The following is a 19,254-nucleotide window of genomic DNA, read 5'->3' on the forward strand; positions in this document are numbered from 1 at the left end:
TTCTTCCTACTCCTTTTAAATGTAAATTGAGGTATGTTTTGTTTTTGTTTATTTATTTTTTTCCATTTCATAGAGATCAATGATTTGTTTTGATTTTATATTGTTTGTATTTACATGTTCGAAATAAAGATTTCAAATCAAATATAACTAATACTAATGAAATGACTAATATACTAATACTGCTGTTAACATAGCTGCGACTGTACTCAGTATTGCTGTGAGGTGACATTGAGCTAAAGCTCCAAATATAACACAATAGAAAATAAACACTGTACATTGGAACACATAATGGAACAAGCTCTTTACCTTTTACATAGATAGATAGATAGATAGATAGATAGATAGATAGATAGATAGATAGATAGATAGATAGATAGATAGATAGATAGATAGATAGATAGATAGATAGATAGATAGATAGATAGATAGATAGATAGATAGATTGATTGATTGATTGATTGATTGAAAAGTTTATTAACAGATTGCAGAATGGGTACAGTACAGTACAGCTCAATACATACAATTGTTAAGGGGATGCAGACCAGAGAAAGACTTTCGTCTTGTTTACATCAGGGTCCCCCATTTTCAATTCATCATAACATATATGACATACATGACATACAGATAGACAGTACTGCTACATCTATACATTTATGACATATCAGATTTGCAAATACAGTACTGTTTGTGATACAAAAGTGTCCAGCAAAGGAGTGTATATACATTTGGCATAGAAACTGTACATTGGAGGAGGTTGGTTGGGTGGGGTTGGGTGGGTTGGGTGAGGGCTGTACATTGGAGGTGGGGGGGGGGGGGGGGGGGGGTTGGGAAGGGGACACACACACATTTTACACTGTACATTGGAATATTGACAAAGCCTTACTTGGTCATTTACTGTACAACTAGGTTAGGACATTTGTAGGGGCCAGTTTCGAATTGCAGTCTCACGTAGGTGTTTTTTGAGAGTGTTTTTGAAGGTGGGTAGTGATTCACATTCCTTTACAGCTTTAGGCAGGGCGTTCCACATTGATGTGGCATAATTGCGAAACGTGTTTAGTCCCTTGTTTGAGCCGAATCTGGGTTTTACATGATTTGTGGAGCTCCCTCTGGTGTTGTGATCGTGGTATTCACTGACCTTTGGAAAGTATTTTGACATGTACATGGGTACCTTGGTCGCGTAGTGTATCTTGTAGACCAGGCCCATTGCAAGTTGCTGTACTCTGTCGTCTACTCTAAGCCATCCTAGGTTGTCAAAGTGGGCAGGGGTGAGGTGGGTTCTAGGAGTCAGGTCAAGTAGTAGTCTGACTAGCTTGTTTTGAGATGTTTGTAATTTGTTTTTTAGTGCCTTTGAGGTGCTTTGGTACCATGAGGTGCAAGCATAGTCGTAGTACCCTTGAATGAGTGCTCCTGCTAGAGTCTTCAGGGTATTCTTGTTTACCAGAGAGGAGATCCGGTACAAGAATCGCGTTCGTTGGTTGACTTTTTTTATTACATTGGATGCCATTTTGTCACAGGAAAGATTAGCCTCTAGGATGGAACCCAGGTAGGTAATTTCATCTTTCCTTGTGATAATATTGTCACCCACTGTAACCGAGAAGCCGTCGGTCTTGCTGAGTTTGTTATTTGAACCGAAGAGAATGGACTCTGTTTTGCCCATGTGTAATGATAGTTTGTTGTCGGCGAGCCATATGCAGATTTTGCCTAGTTCCGAGCTGAGGGCTTTTTCAACCTGTAACTTGTTCTTGTCAGAGACCAGCAGGGCTGAGTCGTCCGCAAACAGGAACAAGTTGCAGTCACAAGCTGACGACATGTCATTTGCATAAATTAGGAATAGTAGCGGTCCTAGTATGCTTCCTTGTGGAACACCACAGCTCACTGTGAGGGGGGGGGATAGTGTACCGTTTACTTCCACCATCTGTTCCCTCCCCTCCAGGTAGGATTGTATCCAGCTCACTGATAAACTATCAAAACCAATTGCTTTTAGCTTGTCAATCAGAATGGTGTGATTGACAGTGTCGAAGGCCTTTTGTAGGTCCAGCATGACCATGCCGCAGTATTTGCCCGCGTCCACCTCTTGTTTGATGTGGTCGTTCAAGTAGAGAAGGCATGTGTCAGTGGAGTGGGATGTTCTGAAGCCAGATTGGAATTCGTAGATTAGATTTTTTTCCGCGAGGTACTTTTCGATCTGTTCGTATACTATTTTTTCCATGACTTTCGAGATGGATGTAAGGATAGAAACAGGGCGGTAGTTACCCGGGTCTAATTTGCTGCCCTTTTTGTGCAGGGGTGTTACTCTCGCAATTTTGAAGTCCTTGGGGACGTGTCCCTGTTTTATGGAGAGGTTTATTATGTGTGTGATGACTGGGGTGATGGCTGCTGCTGAGTCTCTGAGGAATTTGGAGGGGATGTTGTCATGGCCAGTGGCCTTGTTTGGTTGGAGGGCGCTCAGTTTTTTGAGTACCTCATCTGTAGTTACTATTTCCAGTTTGAAGTCGTCTTTGTGGACGCCTAGGTTCTTGTAGTATGCTACTATGTGTTCTACCCCATACTGCCCTGAGTGGGAGGGTAGTTTGTTTACCAGTGTTGTGGCTATGTTTGTGAAGAAAGTGTTTAAGTAATTGGCTACATCCAGCTTGTCTGTGATGAGCGTGTTGTCCGTCTTTATGTTTATGTTTGAGAACCTGGTTTTGAGTTTTTTACTGCAGCCTAGTTGATTGTTGAGTAATTTCCAAAGTTCACATGGTTTATTTTTGTTTTCCTCGGTTTTGTCATTGATGAAATTTTTTTTAGCAGTTTTGATCATGGAGTTTACGTCATTTCTTAGTCTGTTTCTTTCTAGTTTGAGTTCAGTCACGTGGTCTTGGAGTTCACTGCTCGTGCTTTTGGTAAGCTTTGACTGACTTTTACGAAACTCAGAGCATTTTTTATCTCTGGCTTTCATAGCGGTCAGTATTTCAGTGTGCATCCATGGCTCAGCGCGATTTTTTACCCTGGTGGTTCTTAGGGGGGCCATGTTGTTTAGTATTGATGAAAATTTGGTTTTGAAGCCAAGCCAAGTTTCTTCAACCAGTGTACCATTGAGTTCATCTGACCAGTCCAGACTCTCCAGTTCAAGGTTAAAGGCCTCGCTAGAGTAGGTTTTGAGGTCTCTAGATGTGACTGTTTTGTGACAGCCAGCTAGATAGATAGATAGATAGATAGATAGATAGATAGATAGATAGATAGATAGATAGATAGATAGATAGATAGATAGATAGATAGATAGATAGATAGATAGATAGATAGATAGATAGATAGATAGATAGATAGATAGATAGATAGATAGATAGATAGATAGATAGATAGATAGATAGATAGATAGATAGATAGATAGATAGATAGATAGATAGATAGATAGATAGATAGATAGATAGATAGATAGATAGATAGATAGATAGATAGATAGATAGATATAGACAGACAGACAGACAGACAGTAGGTATATTATAACAATGTTATAACCTTCCACAGAAACATTGAGATGGAGAAACACGACTCCCTCTATATACGTGCAGTCGCAGGTGTAGTTCCCACTATCGGATGGTGTTAAGTGGCGTAACTGCAGAAACACAGTGTTGTTCTCTGCCAGCAGTGTGAACTTGGACTCACAAGAGCCGTTGGTGCCCGTTTCATCATACTGCAGGTAAAATCCACTTCTCTCTGGGGTGATCTTACACACTACAAGTGTGATGTTATATTAGGGCAGACAGGAGTGAAGTCTGCATCTCTTCCAATGGTTTTCATCATGACATTCACTGCAAACAACAGGTGGACGGACGTTCAGTGAATAAGCTATTGTTGTATTTCCACGTGAGAGGTGTTAGTTGGACAATGCCTAGGCTAACCAGTCATGTCTGCTTCCACTGGTATCTATTGGCGGTGGAAGTGGGTAGATTCCAGGGTAAACCTGAGGAGGAGCGGTTGTGTGTTCTGTGTGATCTGGGAGTGGTGGAGGATGAATATCATTTTGTTTTTTATTGCCCTTTATACAACGGCATGCAAATTTCTCGATTCTGATTGGCCATTCACACGTCTTTATTGGCAACAATCCACGGTCCTGGGCTCAGGACCCGCCCACAACCGAATCACATAATCCTCCCCGGCTCACTCCGGGAGAAAACAAGATCGCGGACAACAAATGGTTATGTTGAAAGCACCATAACAACTAAATATGAAGCGATTCTGTCAAGGGGAATGTGTTAGTCCTTTAAACAATGTTGGATGATGTAATTGATGGGTCTTGACTCAATCTAGAACAAAAGAAAAATCGCGGATTGATTGATAGATTAATTGATTGATTTAAATTTCTTCCTTCCTACTTTCTACTGACTGCAGCGTTCTCCCGACGCTGGCGTACCCACAAACACACACACACACATACACACACACACACACACACACACACACACACGCACACACACACTGTGACACACACACACACACACACACACGCACACACACACACTCCTGTCTGCAACAGCGGGGGAGTCAGACTGAGAGAGAAGCAGCGCTGTTTTAAGTGAGCATGGTCTATTGAATTGATTGATTGGTTGATTGCTAATTTTATTACTGTACCCCTGGTTTCCAACTGGTTAAGTTTAGGCTAAAAGAAATAAATAAAAAATAGGGCAAAGAAAACGTTTTTTTCCTATAGGGCAAAGAAAACGTTTTAATTTGTTTTACCTACTTTATATTCTGCATCTGGTAATAAAATTTTCAATCAATCATTCCAATAATACACAGTTGGATGTGTTAGTTGGTTGGATGCACTTCAAGCTGCTTCCACATGAGGCAACTTCTCTCAATCATTCCAATAATACACAGTTGGATGTGTTAGTTTGGTTGGATGCACTTCAAGCTGCTTCCACATGGAGTTGTGGGAACTACTTTTTCTGGCGGATGGTTTTTTCAATAAATCTTCGATTAATGTGTGTTTATTGTATAGAAATAAGGTTGGATGAATCTGGCAGTTGTATAAAAGCTTTACACCACGTGCAGTCGTGATTTGTGACCAATAAACCATGCCTAGGGGGGTCTAACGACCCTCGGCTGCGCCTCGGGCCTAACAACCACCCCTAGGCATGGTTTATTGGTCACAAACCACTCCTGCGTGTGATGTAATGCTTAATTGTACACCACTTTGAGGAGGGCTTTATTTGAGAAAATTCAAATTGTAAACCCAGATTTGTTTTGGCAGTCTGAGAGTTGTATGTTGAGTTGTTTTTTTGTGGAGGACATCTTCGGTTTTGCAGGATTTTTGGAGAAGGCATGGCACCTGAGACAAAACACACTGTATCCTATATAATTGTATTTGAATTCACCTTGTTTTTCTGTTTATTTACATTGAGTACAGCTTGTGTTATATTACGTTTTCTTGTATTTTCTTGTATTTTTTTATGGCCATCTTGGTCTATGTCATTTGTTAAGTAATTGGTAAAGTATATTATTATATACTTATTGTTATGTGTCTTGTACATCTGTATGTAAGACACGAAAATAAAAAATATCAAATCAAATCAAATCTATCTTCTTGCCTCTCTCTGGAGAAGACGATAAGCTAATTTCTCAAAATGTTGGCGTGTTCCTTTAAACCGGTGAAGTACAAATTCAAATATATGTATGACAGAAAATGCATTACACATATTACAAATGAGAAAACCAGACAGATGTAAACCGTATATTAAAAGTAGTTGTTGTACCTCCGCTGGCAGTGCACACGTCCCACTGTGGCAGAAGCAGAAGGAACCAGAGTCACATACTGACCCGGGGTAGAAAACAGACGCCCTAAACTAAACAGGTCCCAACTGCAACTATCAGCTATGTTACTGTGTACATCCTGTCCTCAAAGCAGCCCTCACCCAGAGTCCTTCTCAGCCAGGCCGAGGAGGTGGTGTTGCATTTATGTGTCATTGTTGAGATCAGCGGTTCTGTGTAGGATTGTTAGTAACTGTCTGGCTGTACATATGGCTGTAACTGTCTCCACCAGTGACTGTCTAGTTGCATATATATCTGTTCCCAGTAGAGGGCGCTCTAGGCGGAGCCACCCAGGTACACCACCTTGTGGCGAGTATAAAAGCAAAGGTATACTCCCACTTCGTTCTCTCCCCCAATGTCTGCTGCTCTTTCCATGTGAATAAAAGAAACCACGCCAGTTCAGGCTCAAGATAGAAACCATGCCTCTTGACCACATTATTGTCGCCCTATAGCCGAATTCTGTTAACAGTCATTCTTATGGGGGTGTCCGCTTGTTTACCTTACTGTGTGTTGTAAGGAGGAAGTGGCACAGAGTACGTTACCGATTCTACTTTCACATTGTGTCACAACAAGGTCATTCTCTAAATGCTAGCATTGCTGCAGCAAGTAGTGTTGTCACGATACCAATAATTTGACTTTGATAACGATATACAAGCCTAAGTATCACGATACCGGTTCTAAAACGATACCACGGCAAAAACATGAAACATCAAGAAAAGTATATACATAATATATAGAGAGAGAGGGGGTTTTGGGCTCAGCCTCTCCCATTCCTCACTTTTGGAAAACAGAACGTAACCCTCTATGAGTAGCGACAGGATATTCTAAAAGTATCGATACTAATAAAATGAAGTACTGAACCGTTTTTAACAGCTGGGTGTCGTGATAGATCGTTCTAGCATCGGTGTATCGTGAAACCCTAGCAGCAAGTATTATGAAACCTGAGCTTCGTTATAGATTATAGCATGATAATAATAAGACAACTATATCAGAACATAGTCTTTGACATATTAAATGTTCAAGGTTCAGTTTTGTTTTGTTCCTTAAAGAAAGAGTGTGCTATTGAATCAATGGAATATCCATCTCGTGTATATTGACCATCAAAATAGATGAGAGTTGTAGTTAAATTGGGTAACTTGACTGCATTTATATAGTGCTTTTATACAAAGTGCTTTACAACTTATGCCTCACATTCACTCATACATTTTTTTATTTGATTTGAAATCTTTATTTTGAACATGCAATGAATACAAACAAACAATAACAAAAGCAAAACACAACTCAATCTACATGTTCGAAAAGGAGTAGGAAGTATGTATACACTTATTTAATCCTACCCCTTTTCCACTACTCAAATTAGTGTACATTCACACACAGACAGCAGAGTCAACCATGTAAGATGCCAACCTGCCCCTGTCACCACTACACAATCGGCTACACAATCAGAATATGTGCTACTATTTGGTTTGAAAAAATAAACGTCAAATGGCTTGAGTGTAAGTTCAAGTGGCTTTTATTGCCTTTCCTCAATAAACTCTTTGTAAACATTGACATCATACTTCATTCTTAACATAGTAATAATGATCCCAGATGAGCAGTGAATAGAATAGAATAGAATAGAATAGAATAGAATAGAATAGAATAGAATAGATCTTTATTGTCATTGTTACAGTTTTACAACGAAATTTAAAATGCAGCCCTAGGTGCTAGTAAAAATATAAAAAAACAGTCCTAAACACAGTATTAAATATAAAAACAGGAGTAAGGCATAAATAACATTAACATAAACAGGGGGGTGTAAAAGATAATTGCACTATCCCTTAATGTTGTGTGTGCGTGGGGGGGGGGGGGGGGGTGCAAGGGAGACTGTTGTTTTAAATTTTAGCTGAGTTTAGTGCACATGTGGCCCTAGGATAAAAGCTAAACTTCAAATTGCTTCATACAGTAATACATTTCCAAAAGGCACATTCCTCCTAAATATTTCTTCTACCAATCAGAAAAGCTTGTTCAACATTTTCTCCACCACGATTGGCCGGTCTGTCTTCCCTCTGTATTTGGTCCCATCGTCGTGGTCCACGTCCCGTCAGGAAACCTCCCCCATGTGCATCAAGAGGACGGAGGTCCCCAGCGCCGTCAGCGCCGTTACCAGGGCGACGAGAACCTTCTGGATCCATAGGCAGCGGTCCAGCTTCTGCTCCAGCCGACTGCTGCTGGCGGTCACCTGGAGGAGCTAGGGGACAGCAGAGGAGACCGTAAAGGAGACAGTAGAGGAGACAGCAATTTTTTTTTTATCGGATCGGGAAATATCGGTATCGGTAGATACTCAAAATCACATGATCGGGATCGGATCGGGAGCAAAAAAACGTGATCGGGACATCCCTACTTACAGTACGTCCAAAACTCTGCTGCGAGGGTCCTCACATGCACCAAACCCTGGCAGCACATCACCCCCACCCTGCAAAAACTCCACTGGCTCCCCATCAACTACCGAATCCCCTACAAGATCCTCCTCCTCACCTACAAATCCCTGCACGGGTTGGCCCCTTCCTACCTGACCAACCGACTCCACCCCTACACTCAAGCACGAGGCCTCCGCTCCTCCAACTCCGACCTCCTCACCATCCCCGGCACCAGGCGTTCCACACTGGGAGACCGAGCATTCGCTGTAGCTGCCCCCAGGCTGTGGAACTCCCTCTCCCCCTCCATCCGAGGCTCTGACACCATCAACCTCTTCAAAACCAACCTAAAAACCCACCTGTTCACACTTGCCTTCACGCAACACGGCCCCGCTCCCAAGTAGCCCACCCCTGACTCTTTTCTTTTAAGCCACAGATCCTGTTGTTTTGTTTTGTTGTTTGTTTGTTTGTTTGTTTTTGTTTTGTTTTCTGTTTTTTGTTTGTTCATTTCAACCACTTCATCCAATTGGACAGCACCTTGCTTCCCCTTTTTTTTATCTTATTTGTTTTTTCCTGTTGTTACTATACACATATATTCATCATTTCTATTTTTTATCTTTAATTTTTTCAAATTTTTTCTTTTTCTACCTTTTCCTTGTACAGTGTCCTTGAGTCTGAGAAAGGCGCTTCTCTCTTAAAATCCAATTTATTATTATTATTATAGTAGCGGAGACAGTAGAGGGGACAGTAGAGGAGACAGTAGAGGGGACAGTAGAGGAGACAGTAGAGGAGACAGTAGAGGGGACAGTAGAGGAGACAGTAGAGGAGACAGTAGAGGAGACAGTAGAGGAGACAGTAGAGGAGACAGCAGAGGGGACAGTAGAGGAGACAGTAAAGGAGACAGTAGAGGAGACAGTAGAGGAGACAGTAGAGGAGACAGCAGAGGGGACAGTAGAGGAGACAGTAGAGGAGACAGTAGAGGAGACAGCAGAGGAGACAGTAGAGGAGACAGTAGAGGAGACAGTAGAGGAGACAGGAGAGGAGACAGTAGAGGAGACAGTAGAGGAGACAGCAGAGGGGACAGTAGAGGAGACAGTAGAGGAGACAGTAGAGGAGACAGTAGAGGAGACAGGAGAGGAGACAGTAGAGGAGACAGTAGAGGAGACAGCAGAGGGGACAGTAGAGGAGACAGTAGAGGAGACAGTAAATGAGACAGTAGAGGAGACAGGAGAGGAGACAGTAGAGGAGACAGTAGAGGAGACAGTAGAGGAGACAGTAGAGGAGACAGCAGAGGGGACAGTAGAGGAGACAGTAGAGGAGACAGTAAAGGAGACAGTAGAGGAGACAGTAGAGGAGACAGCAGAGGGGACAGTAGAGACAGTAAAGGAGACAGTAAAGGAGACAGTAGAGGAGACAGGAGAGGAGACAGTAGAGGAGACAGTAGAGGAGACAGCAGAGGGGACAGTAGAGACAGTAAAGGAGACAGTAGAGGAGACAGTAGAGGAGACAGTAGAGGAGACAGCAGAGGAGACAGTAGAGGAGACAGTAGAGGAGACAGTAGAGGAGACAGGAGAGGAGACAGTAGAGGAGACAGTAGAGGAGACAGTAGATGAGACAGTAGAGGGGACAGCAGAGGAGACAGTAGAGGAGACAGTAAAGGAGACAGTAGAGGAGACAGTAGAGGAGACAGCAGAGGAGACAGTAGAGGAGACAGTAGAGGAGACAGTAGAGGAGACAGTAGAGGGGACAGCAGAGGAGACAGTAGAGGAGACAGTAGAGGAGACAGGAGAGGAGACAGTAAAGGAGACAGTAGAGGAGACAGTAAAGGAGACAGTAGAGGAGACAGTAGAGGCGACAGTAGAGGAGACAGTAGAGGGGACAGCAGATGAGACAGTAGAGGAGACAGTAGAGGAGACAGTAAAGGAGACAGTAGAGGAGACAGTAGAGGAGACAGGAGAGGAGACAGTAGAGGAGACAGTAGAGGAGACAGTAGAGGAGACAGTAGAGGAGACAGCAGAGGGGACAGTAGAGGAGACAGTAGAGGAGACAGTAGAGGAGACAGTAGAGGAGACAGTAGAGGAGACAGTAGAGGAGACAGTAGAGGAGACAGTAGAGGAGACAGCAGAGGAGACATTAGAGGAGACAGTAGAGGACAGTAGAGGAGACAGGAGAGGAGACAGTAGAGGAGACAGGAGAGGAGACAGTAGAGGAGACAGTAGAGGACAGTAGAGGAGACAGGAGAGGAGACAGTAGAGGAGACAGGAGAGGAGACAGTAGAGGAGACAGTAGAGGAGACAGTAGAGGAGACAGTAGAGGAGACAGGAGAGGAGACAGTAAAGGAGACAGTAGAGGAGACAGGAGAGGAGACAGTAGAGGAGACAGCAGAGGGGACAGTAGAGACAGTAAAGGAGACAGTAAAGGAGACAGTAGAGGAGACAGGAGAGGAGACAGTAGAGGAGACAGTAGAGGAGACAGCAGAGGGGACAGTAGAGACAGTAAAGGAGACAGTAGAGGAGACAGTAGAGGAGACAGTAGAGGATACAGCAGAGGAGACAGTAGAGGAGACAGTAGAGGAGACAGTAGAGGAGACAGGAGAGGAGACAGTAGAGGAGACAGTAGAGGAGACAGTAGAGGAGACAGTAGAGGGGACAGCAGAGGAGACAGTAGAGGAGACAGTAAAGGAGACAGTAGAGGAGACAGTAAAGGAGACAGTAGAGGAGACAGCAGAGGAGACAGTAGAGGAGACAGTAGAGGAGACAGTAGAGGAGACAGCAGAGGAGACAGTAGAGGAGACAGCAGAGGACAGTAGAGGAGACAGTAGAGGGGACAGGAGAGGAGACAGCAGAGGAGACAGTAGAGGAGACAGCAGAGGAGACAGTAGAGGAGACAGCAGAGGAGACAGTAGAGGAGACAGTAGAGGAGACAGTAGAGGATACAGTAGAGGAGACAGTAGAGGAGACAGGAGAGGAGGAGACAGTAGAGGAGACAGTAGAGGAGACAGTAGAGGAGACAACAGAGGAGACAGTAGAGGAGACAGTAGAGGAGACAGTAGAGAAGACAGGAGAGGAGACAGTAGAGGAGACAGGAGAGGAGACAGTAGAGGAGACAGGAGAGGAGACAGTAGAGGAGACAGTAGAGGACAGTAGAGGAGACAGGAGAGGAGACAGTAGAGGAGACAGGAGAGGAGACAGTAGAGGAGACAGTAGAGGAGACAGTAGAGGAGACAGTAGAGGAGACAGGAGAGGAGACAGTAAAGGAGACAGTAGAGGAGACAGTAGAGGAGACAGTAGAGGAGACAGTAGAGGAGACAGTAGAGGACAGTAGAGGAGACAGGAGAGGAGACAGTAGAGGAGACAGGAGAGGAGACAGTAGAGGAGACAGTAGAGGAGACAGTAGAGGAGACAGTAGAGGAGACAGGAGAGGAGACAGTAGAGGAGACAGTAGAGGAGACAGTAGAGGAGACAGTAGAGGAGACAGTAGAGGAGACAGTAGAGGACAGTAGAGGAGACAGGAGAGGAGACAGTAGAGGAGACAGGAGAGGAGACAGTAGAGGAGACAGTAGAGGAGACAGTAGAGGAGACAGTAGAGGAGACAGGAGAGGAGACAGTAAAGGAGACAGTAGAGGAGACAGTAAAGGAGACAGTAGAGGAGACAGTAGAGGAGACAGTAGAGGAGACAGGAGAGGAGACAGTAAAGGAGACAGTAGAGGAGACAGTAGAGGAGACAGGAGAGGAGACAGCAGAGGAGACAGGAGAGGAGACAGTAGAGGAGACAGTAGAGGAGACAGTAGAAGAGACAGTAGAGGAGACAGTAGAGGAGACAGGAGAGGAGACAGTAGAGGAGACAGTAGAGGAGACAGTAGATGAGACAGTAGAGGAGACATCAGAGGAGACAGTAGAGGAAACAGTAGAGGAGACAGTAGAGGAGACAGTAGATGAGACAGTAGAGGAGACATCAGAGGAGACAGTAGAGGAGACAGTAGAGGAGACAGTAGAGGAGACAGTAGAGGAGACAGGAGAGGAGACAGCAGAGGAGACAGGAGAGGAGACAGTAGAGGAGACAGTAGAGGAGACAGTAGAGGAGACAGGAGAGGAGACAGCAGAGGAGACAGGAGAGGAGACAGTAGAGGAGACAGGAGAGGAGACAGTAGAGGAGACAGTAGAGGAGACAGCAGAGGAGACAGGAGAGGAGACAGTAGAGGAGACAGGAGAGGAGACAGTAGAGGAGACAGTAAAGGAGACAGTAGAGGAGACAGTAAAGGAGACAGTAGAGGAGACAGTAGAGGAGACAGCAGAGGATACAGTAGAGGAAACAGTAGAGGAGACAGTAGAGGAGACAGTAGAGGAGACAGTAGAGGACAGTAGAGGAGACAGTAGAGAAGACAGTAGAGGAGACAGCAGAGGAGACAGGAGAGGAGACAGTAGAGGAGACAGGAGAGGAGACAGTAGAGGAGACAGTAAAGGAGACAGTAGAGGAGACAGTAAAGGAGACAGTAGAGGAGACAGTAGAGGAGACAGTAGAGGAGACAGTAAAGGAGACAGTAGAGGAGACAGTAGAGGAGACAGTAGAGGAGACAGCAGAGGAGACAGTAGAGGAGACAGTAGAGGAGACAGTAGAGGAGACAGCAGAGGAGACAGTAGAGGAGACAGTAGAGGAGACAGCAGAGGAGACAGTAGAGGAGACAGCAGAGGACAGTAGAGGAGACAGCAGAGGAGACAGTAGAGGAGACAGCAGAGGAGACAGTAGAGGAGACAGCAGAGGAGACAGTAGAGGAGACAGTAGAGGACAGTAGAGGAGACAGTAGAGGAGACAGCAGAGGAGACAGTAGAGGAGACAGCAGAGGACAGTAGAGGAGACAGCAGAGGAGACAGTAGAGGAGACAGCAGAGGAGACAGTAGAGGAGACAGTAGAGGAGACAGTAGAGGATACAGTAGAGGAGACAGTAGAGGAGACAGGAGAGGAGACAGCAGAGGAGACAGTAGAGGAGACAGTAGAGGAGACAGTAGAGGAGACAGTAGAGGAGACAGTAGAGGAGACAACAGAGGAGACAGTAGAGGAGACAGCAGAGAGGACAGTAGAGAAGACAGTAGAGGAGACAGCAGAGGAAACATCAGAGGAGACAGTAGAGGAGACAGTAGAGGAGACAGGAGAGGAGACAAAGCTTCAGAGTTCAATCTTTCTCTGTTTTAGAGAAAAAGGGTATAAACTATAAAGAATAGCAGTAACTACAAAATCACTGAATAGTCAAAGAACTGTTCTCACTGTTTGCATAGTTACTGCGTTTAGCTAACACTAAACTCCCACAACATTGTGGCATCTAGTTGCAGCAATCTCATTCTTTTCTATCTGTAATCTAATGATGTCAAAATACGGCGTTTCCTACAGATGGACATTTTACTTGTGGAGGTCACCAGCGGGTGGAGTTAGAGGGGGTTAGGTTACTACAGCTGCACGTCCATGAAGCCTCAAAGGGCGAGGAACAGAAGTGGGTCTGCTGCTGTCTGTCTTTGTGTAAACGATGAGACGTGTCACGCTGGTGAGGTGACTAAACGGAATGTCAGTATTTATATTTTGGAGATGACAAGCTCATTCTGAAAGGTACTGTATCTAATGTGGATGAAAACATCCACAGGCAAAACATACATAGGCAAAGGTTCGCCTGGACATAGTGTTGTAATTCTGCCAATTTTGAGCTTATTCTTTGAGTCAGTATCAAGTGTTATACCTTTTATGATTCAGGAGAACCTACCCTTTATTTCCAGTGCAGTGTAAAGTCACCACCATACATTAGCTTTGCTCACAGCATACCATATTTGACATTTAAAATTATTATTATATATATTTTTTTACTTGTGTTTTATTGAATAACTCCATAGTTTACCAGGTGATTATTGTTTTTTCAACATGTAAAGTTCTATTTTGGTGTTTTCTAGCAGATAATGTGAAAATATATACATTTTGATGTTGCCTTCATATTTGGACCAATACCCAGCCAACTTGTGTGGACCACCCAAATAAAGTCTGGAAGGGAAACGCTGAACACTACAAGCCCTGTGGTGACCGCGTGATTTTTTCCCGTAGCCTATGTTTGCGAAGTCGCTCTTGGATTGGCTAGCCGCGTACAGCGAAGACCCTCTCTGATTGGTTTAGCGCCGAAGGGTCTCTTCCGCCTTGTACATATATATTCTCTGCTTTAAAGTGGTTATGCTTTGGCCCTCTTTTGAAGTGGGTTATGCTTAGAGTTAGGGTTAGGGTTAAGGTATAGGGTTATGGTTAAGGTTAGGGTTAGGGACGGGTTAAGTTAAGGTTAAGGTTAGGGTTATGGTTAAGGTTAGGGTTAGGGTTAAGGTTAAGGTTAGGGTTAGGGTTAGGGAACAACATATCAATTGTTGTTGAATATGCGGAAGAGACCTTTCGGTGCTAAACCAATCAGAGAGGGTCTTCGCTGTACGCGGCTAGCCAATCAGAGAGCGTCTTCGCGAACATAGGCTACGGGAAAAAATCATGTGTGGTGACCACCCGGCGAGCAACACAACAAGGTAGACGGTCTTTGAGGAGGCAACCCACCATGGTGTGTATGTCTCGGTAGCCGTCTGTCCCATTGGCCGTGGTCAGCTTGTCATAGTTGCTGGTCAGACTGAGGGCGGGCTTCAGACCCTGCAGGACATGACACCGCAGCCTGAGGAGGGACACACACACACACACACAAGCAATCAAATGACGACGCTCTCCAAAATGTCACCTGACGATGTGTATTTGTCTGAAGATATGCTTAGTCGACTCGTAAGATTAGTCATAGGATGTTTGTTGACTCATCGATTAGTAAAATTGTGTTTCCCCCACATGAATGTCCAAAGCCAAACCTGTGGCTCTATTTGCTTTTCAAAGTGATGAATAAAAGATTGACGATACCTGCCAGTGGATCATGTTTTAACAATAACATCATCCATTGTACTTAGTACAGGACCTTTTAATAAATAATAAAATGTTGTGCTTTGGGAAAATCGTTATCACCAACCTGTGCTCCGTGACTTTAGCTTTGGGAACCTCTTTCCAGAACCGGGCCAGGTCCTGGTTGGCGACGCTGGGCGCCATCTCTGCGGCCATGATGAGGAAGCGGTCCTGAGGAGATGACAGCGAACCTGTAGAGCCAATCACAGCACTAGCAGTCAAGTCCGACAGCCAATCAGAACGTATCAATTGGCAAAAGGAGCTTTTGTTCCAAGAACTTAGGCTCTTAGCTAAAGTTCATGTAGATCTTTTAAATGTGCTGATGTCATGTTATTTCATGTAGTATGCAATTGTTTGATATACAGTAGGCCGATCCATTAGCTGTCCCTGACTAAAGTAATTCTTAGTCAACTGTTCGTCATGGGATTTTCACAATCAAATCAAATGATGTTCTAGAAAATATAAATGAAAAAACTAATTGAATTTCAACTGATTGATGGATTCTTACTCATTAGTATACTTGCTTTTCAGTTTTTATTAGCCAAGGGTACATAATTAATATGATACTATGGCCAGTCCTGAACATTGTGATAATATCATATCAATCAGGAATTCTTAGTGATTCCTACCCAGAGTCAGTTGTAGGTCGCGAAATTCAAAACTTTTACGGTATCGATCGAATTGCTTCAATACTATTGAGTATCGAAGCAATGCTGTTGTATCGAAATTTGGTGTTGAATGACACTGTCAATCGATACCAAATTTGAATAACTAAGTAGTTAATCTCACCAGTGTCAGTGAGCCAATAAGCATGTTTGTTCCAAGATATAACATTTCTTCTGTTCAACCACGATCCAAAAATCATCCAAAAACAAAGATTGGCTCACACAGCATAAGCAACGCACATAATTCAGCAAAGTAAGGTATTGAAAAAAGTACCGCTTTGGTATCGGTATCGAATCCCAGGTATCGGTAGGCTATTGGCACTGGTATAAAAAATTCTCAAACGATACCCAGCCCATGTCAGCTGACTTGAAAAGTACATCAGAACACACACCTAGCAAGGCGCTGACTAATGGAAATCACTAACCCATCCATCTACATTAATTGCACACATCCACATGCACACACTTTTTAACACCACACCATATTTTCTATCGAATCTATTTATTACTAAAATATTTGCACTACATCCCTACCTAATTTTTGCATCTTTGCATTTTAAAGGTTTTCATTTTGTACTTTTGTCATTTTGTCATTTAGTTTGTACTTTCGTTGTATATTGTATCATTTGTATAGTGTTTGGTCTTTATTCTTTTACATTTTACTGTATGAAGCACAATCTCAGGGGGCTCAACCAGAACCATGCCTTTCACTGTAATGTACATGTACCTTATATGTGACAAATAAAACAAAACTTGAACATTAAACGATAAACAAAGTAGTGTAGGTCTACCTCCATGCAGTGAGATGGTGATCTGCACGGTGCTGCCCGCCGCACAGCTGCTGCTGCTGGGCTTGACTCTGTACTTCTCTGGCGCTGTGGTACGCACCTGGGAGGACCACACACGGTGTCAAAGAGGGCTCCATTCAAACAAGGACATAACAAACTACGCTAGGTGAGAGCAGCAATCTCCAGACAGAACATAATAACTAAGTAGTTAATCAAGCTAGGTAAGCAAGCTAATGTGAAATACATTTCTCTTGTTCTCTTGTCTCATTAGATGTCTCATTTTTCAGTCTTACTTTTGCCTTTTTTTCTCATGCATATGAATGCTCTTAGGCATAATACAGTATATATATTCAACAGGTTACATTTAGAAACGGTCTAGCTCAATGGACTGCTGCCATCTGGAGAGTTAACGGCTGGTGAACATGAGAACTGTTAGGACTACCTGATTCTAAATTATAAACACTCTGGTTTGGACCATGTATACCATCATCACTATTACTACTGTCTGGTTGAATCCTGCCACTCACTACTGTTCACTACTACTACTGTTATCACTATTATCATTACTACTTTGTTCTATGTTCTATTATCATTACTACCTAATACCTATCCTACCTGTACCCCCCCCCCCCCCCCATGCTGCTATGACACTTGAATTTCCCCAAGGGGATTAATAAAGAAACACTTTAGGAAGACCAAACTCGCTAGCATTTTCCTGCGCCAGTTTCGTTAGGTATCAACTGTCAAACACTGCATGTGAGTAAAGTGAGACAATATAACCCTTTGCGTTGCAACTGAACAACTGTTCAGTAACTGTAAAGGAGGGACAGAGTTGGAGGAGATACTGCAGAGAATGCTACGCGTGGTCCAGGCAACGGGCAGTCTTCTTAACCGCTAACTCTCCTGAGGACGAGGCTACAGTCTCTGCCTGGTCTCTGCACGTAACTCTCCTGAGGACGAAGCTCCAGTCTCTAAGGGCGCTTTTACATAATAGTTTTGGTGGACTCGGTGCAGACTCTGTGCGGTTCGGGGGGTGAAGTTGCAACATTGTTGCATTCTTCATTTGGTTCGTCTGCATTCACACAGCAATTTGTCAAGCGCACCAAACTTTCTGAACAATGTCACACGGTCGAAAAGGGCGCTCGTCTATTGGACACAATAGAGAGTGGAAATGTGTGTGTGTGACTGCGAGCCCTAACGTGTTAACGACGGAGCAGGTAAGGTCCCAGTTGTGGAGGAAATAAACAGAGGCAGAGATTGATTTGCTCGTTTAACAGTGGTTCCCTTTAATATAATAAAATATAATAATTTCTACAGTTCACTGTCTTGGCTCCTTTAAAATATTCCACAACAATGCCCAAAGTAAAAAAAGATATTATGCATTCATATTCTAACACATAAATTAGGCTAACAGTAACTGACAAATAAATAGGCTATTACCTCTTGTCATCAAGGCCTTTTTCTGAGCTAATTTGCAAAAGTTAAAGAGGCACTTCACCAAATGCTGATTTACTTTGCACATAGTCTCACAGACATCCAGAAACTAAACAGTTTTGCACACATGAATTTAGTTTGATGGTTATTGAGAGTAAATGTGAGTGAGTGAATTTGAATGTCTACCAGTGATGTCATCGGGGACATTGAATCCTTGTGTATAGCAATACCTTGTCTTATAGGACTGCTACCTTATCATTTCATTGAGCTGTAATTAACACAACACAAGGAGTCAATGTCCCTGATGACATCACTAGTGGCCATATTTAAACTAATTTACTCTAGGCCTATCACAAAATTAATTTAATTGTGAGGGGGGCGGGAGCCACCCGGGTCTTGCTGTGGGCCCTCTAGTCCCGTGGAATACCCCTTTGCCTCCCTATCTCCTCCGCTTCAGTGTCTGGCCAAACACAGAGATTGATTTGCTCGTTTAACAGTGGTTCCCTTTAATATAAGAACAGAACACCTAGAGCAAATACTAAATAAGTCAACACTGACGCCGAGCGTCTAGCATAACAAAACAGGAAAACAGAGATGACCAGCAACAGCAATGTCCAAGTCCAGAGGTACCGCCGTGTACCACGCTGGTGGGAATGTGAAGGACCGACGACTAGAACACAGGAAGACAGGGGTTAAGTAGGTCCACATTCCAAGCATACCACACACACCACAGTGACAGCCAATCAGGGAACCCAGACAGTAAGTGACAGGGGAGACAAGTGACAGGTGTCAGAATGGTGAGTGGTTCTCAGGCAGCAGCTAGAGAACCCAGAACGTTACACTAACGTGTGTATTCAAATAGCCTAACAAATCAAACGTAATATGTCTCAGAACATTGGCCCGCAGCTGCACCATCCCAAACCACAGAAACGTGAACCCAAGAAGCCAAAACGAAGTTTAGCCTATTCAATAGTTTTAGAAGGCTATAGCCAAAGTTTCCTTTTACGCACCGCTTAGCCTTTATTTTACGCACTGTGTTTAGCCTATAGTCTAATTGTTTTTTCAGTCTGTTATTCGTTTTACCTTTCAGCCTGTTAATAAATATGTGTCGTTAATTCAGTATTTAACTTCTTGAATATATATTTATTTAGGCTATGCTAATTAAAAACACAAATGTTATGGACAACTAATTTAATTCTCTGCTTATTTATTAATATATTGCTGACG

General features: G+C 43.5%; 1 protein-coding gene across 2 annotated transcripts in view; it reads right to left on the bottom strand.

The window, feature by feature from the left end:
• Positions 1–7,200: 7,200 nt before the first annotated feature.
• The window catches only part of LOC311228491 (motile sperm domain-containing protein 2-like), a 32,436-nt gene continuing 20,382 nt past the window's right edge, over positions 7,201–19,254 (bottom strand). For both annotated transcript variants that reach the window (XM_084314395.1, XM_084314394.1), the window contains exons 12-15: positions 16,597–16,693; positions 15,208–15,331; positions 14,757–14,868; positions 7,201–8,023 (exon numbers count right to left, since the gene is read on the bottom strand). In XM_084314395.1, the coding sequence (XP_084170521.1) occupies positions 7,877–8,023; positions 14,757–14,868; positions 15,208–15,331; positions 16,597–16,693 (480 nt within the window). In that variant the 3' untranslated portion in view covers positions 7,201–7,876. The remainder of the gene's footprint in view (positions 8,024–14,756; positions 14,869–15,207; positions 15,332–16,596; positions 16,694–19,254) is intronic.

Source organism: Notolepis coatsorum (assembly GCF_963971535.1).
Source record: "Notolepis coatsorum genome assembly, chromosome: 1".
Lineage (NCBI taxonomy): Eukaryota > Metazoa > Chordata > Actinopteri > Aulopiformes > Paralepididae > Notolepis > Notolepis coatsorum.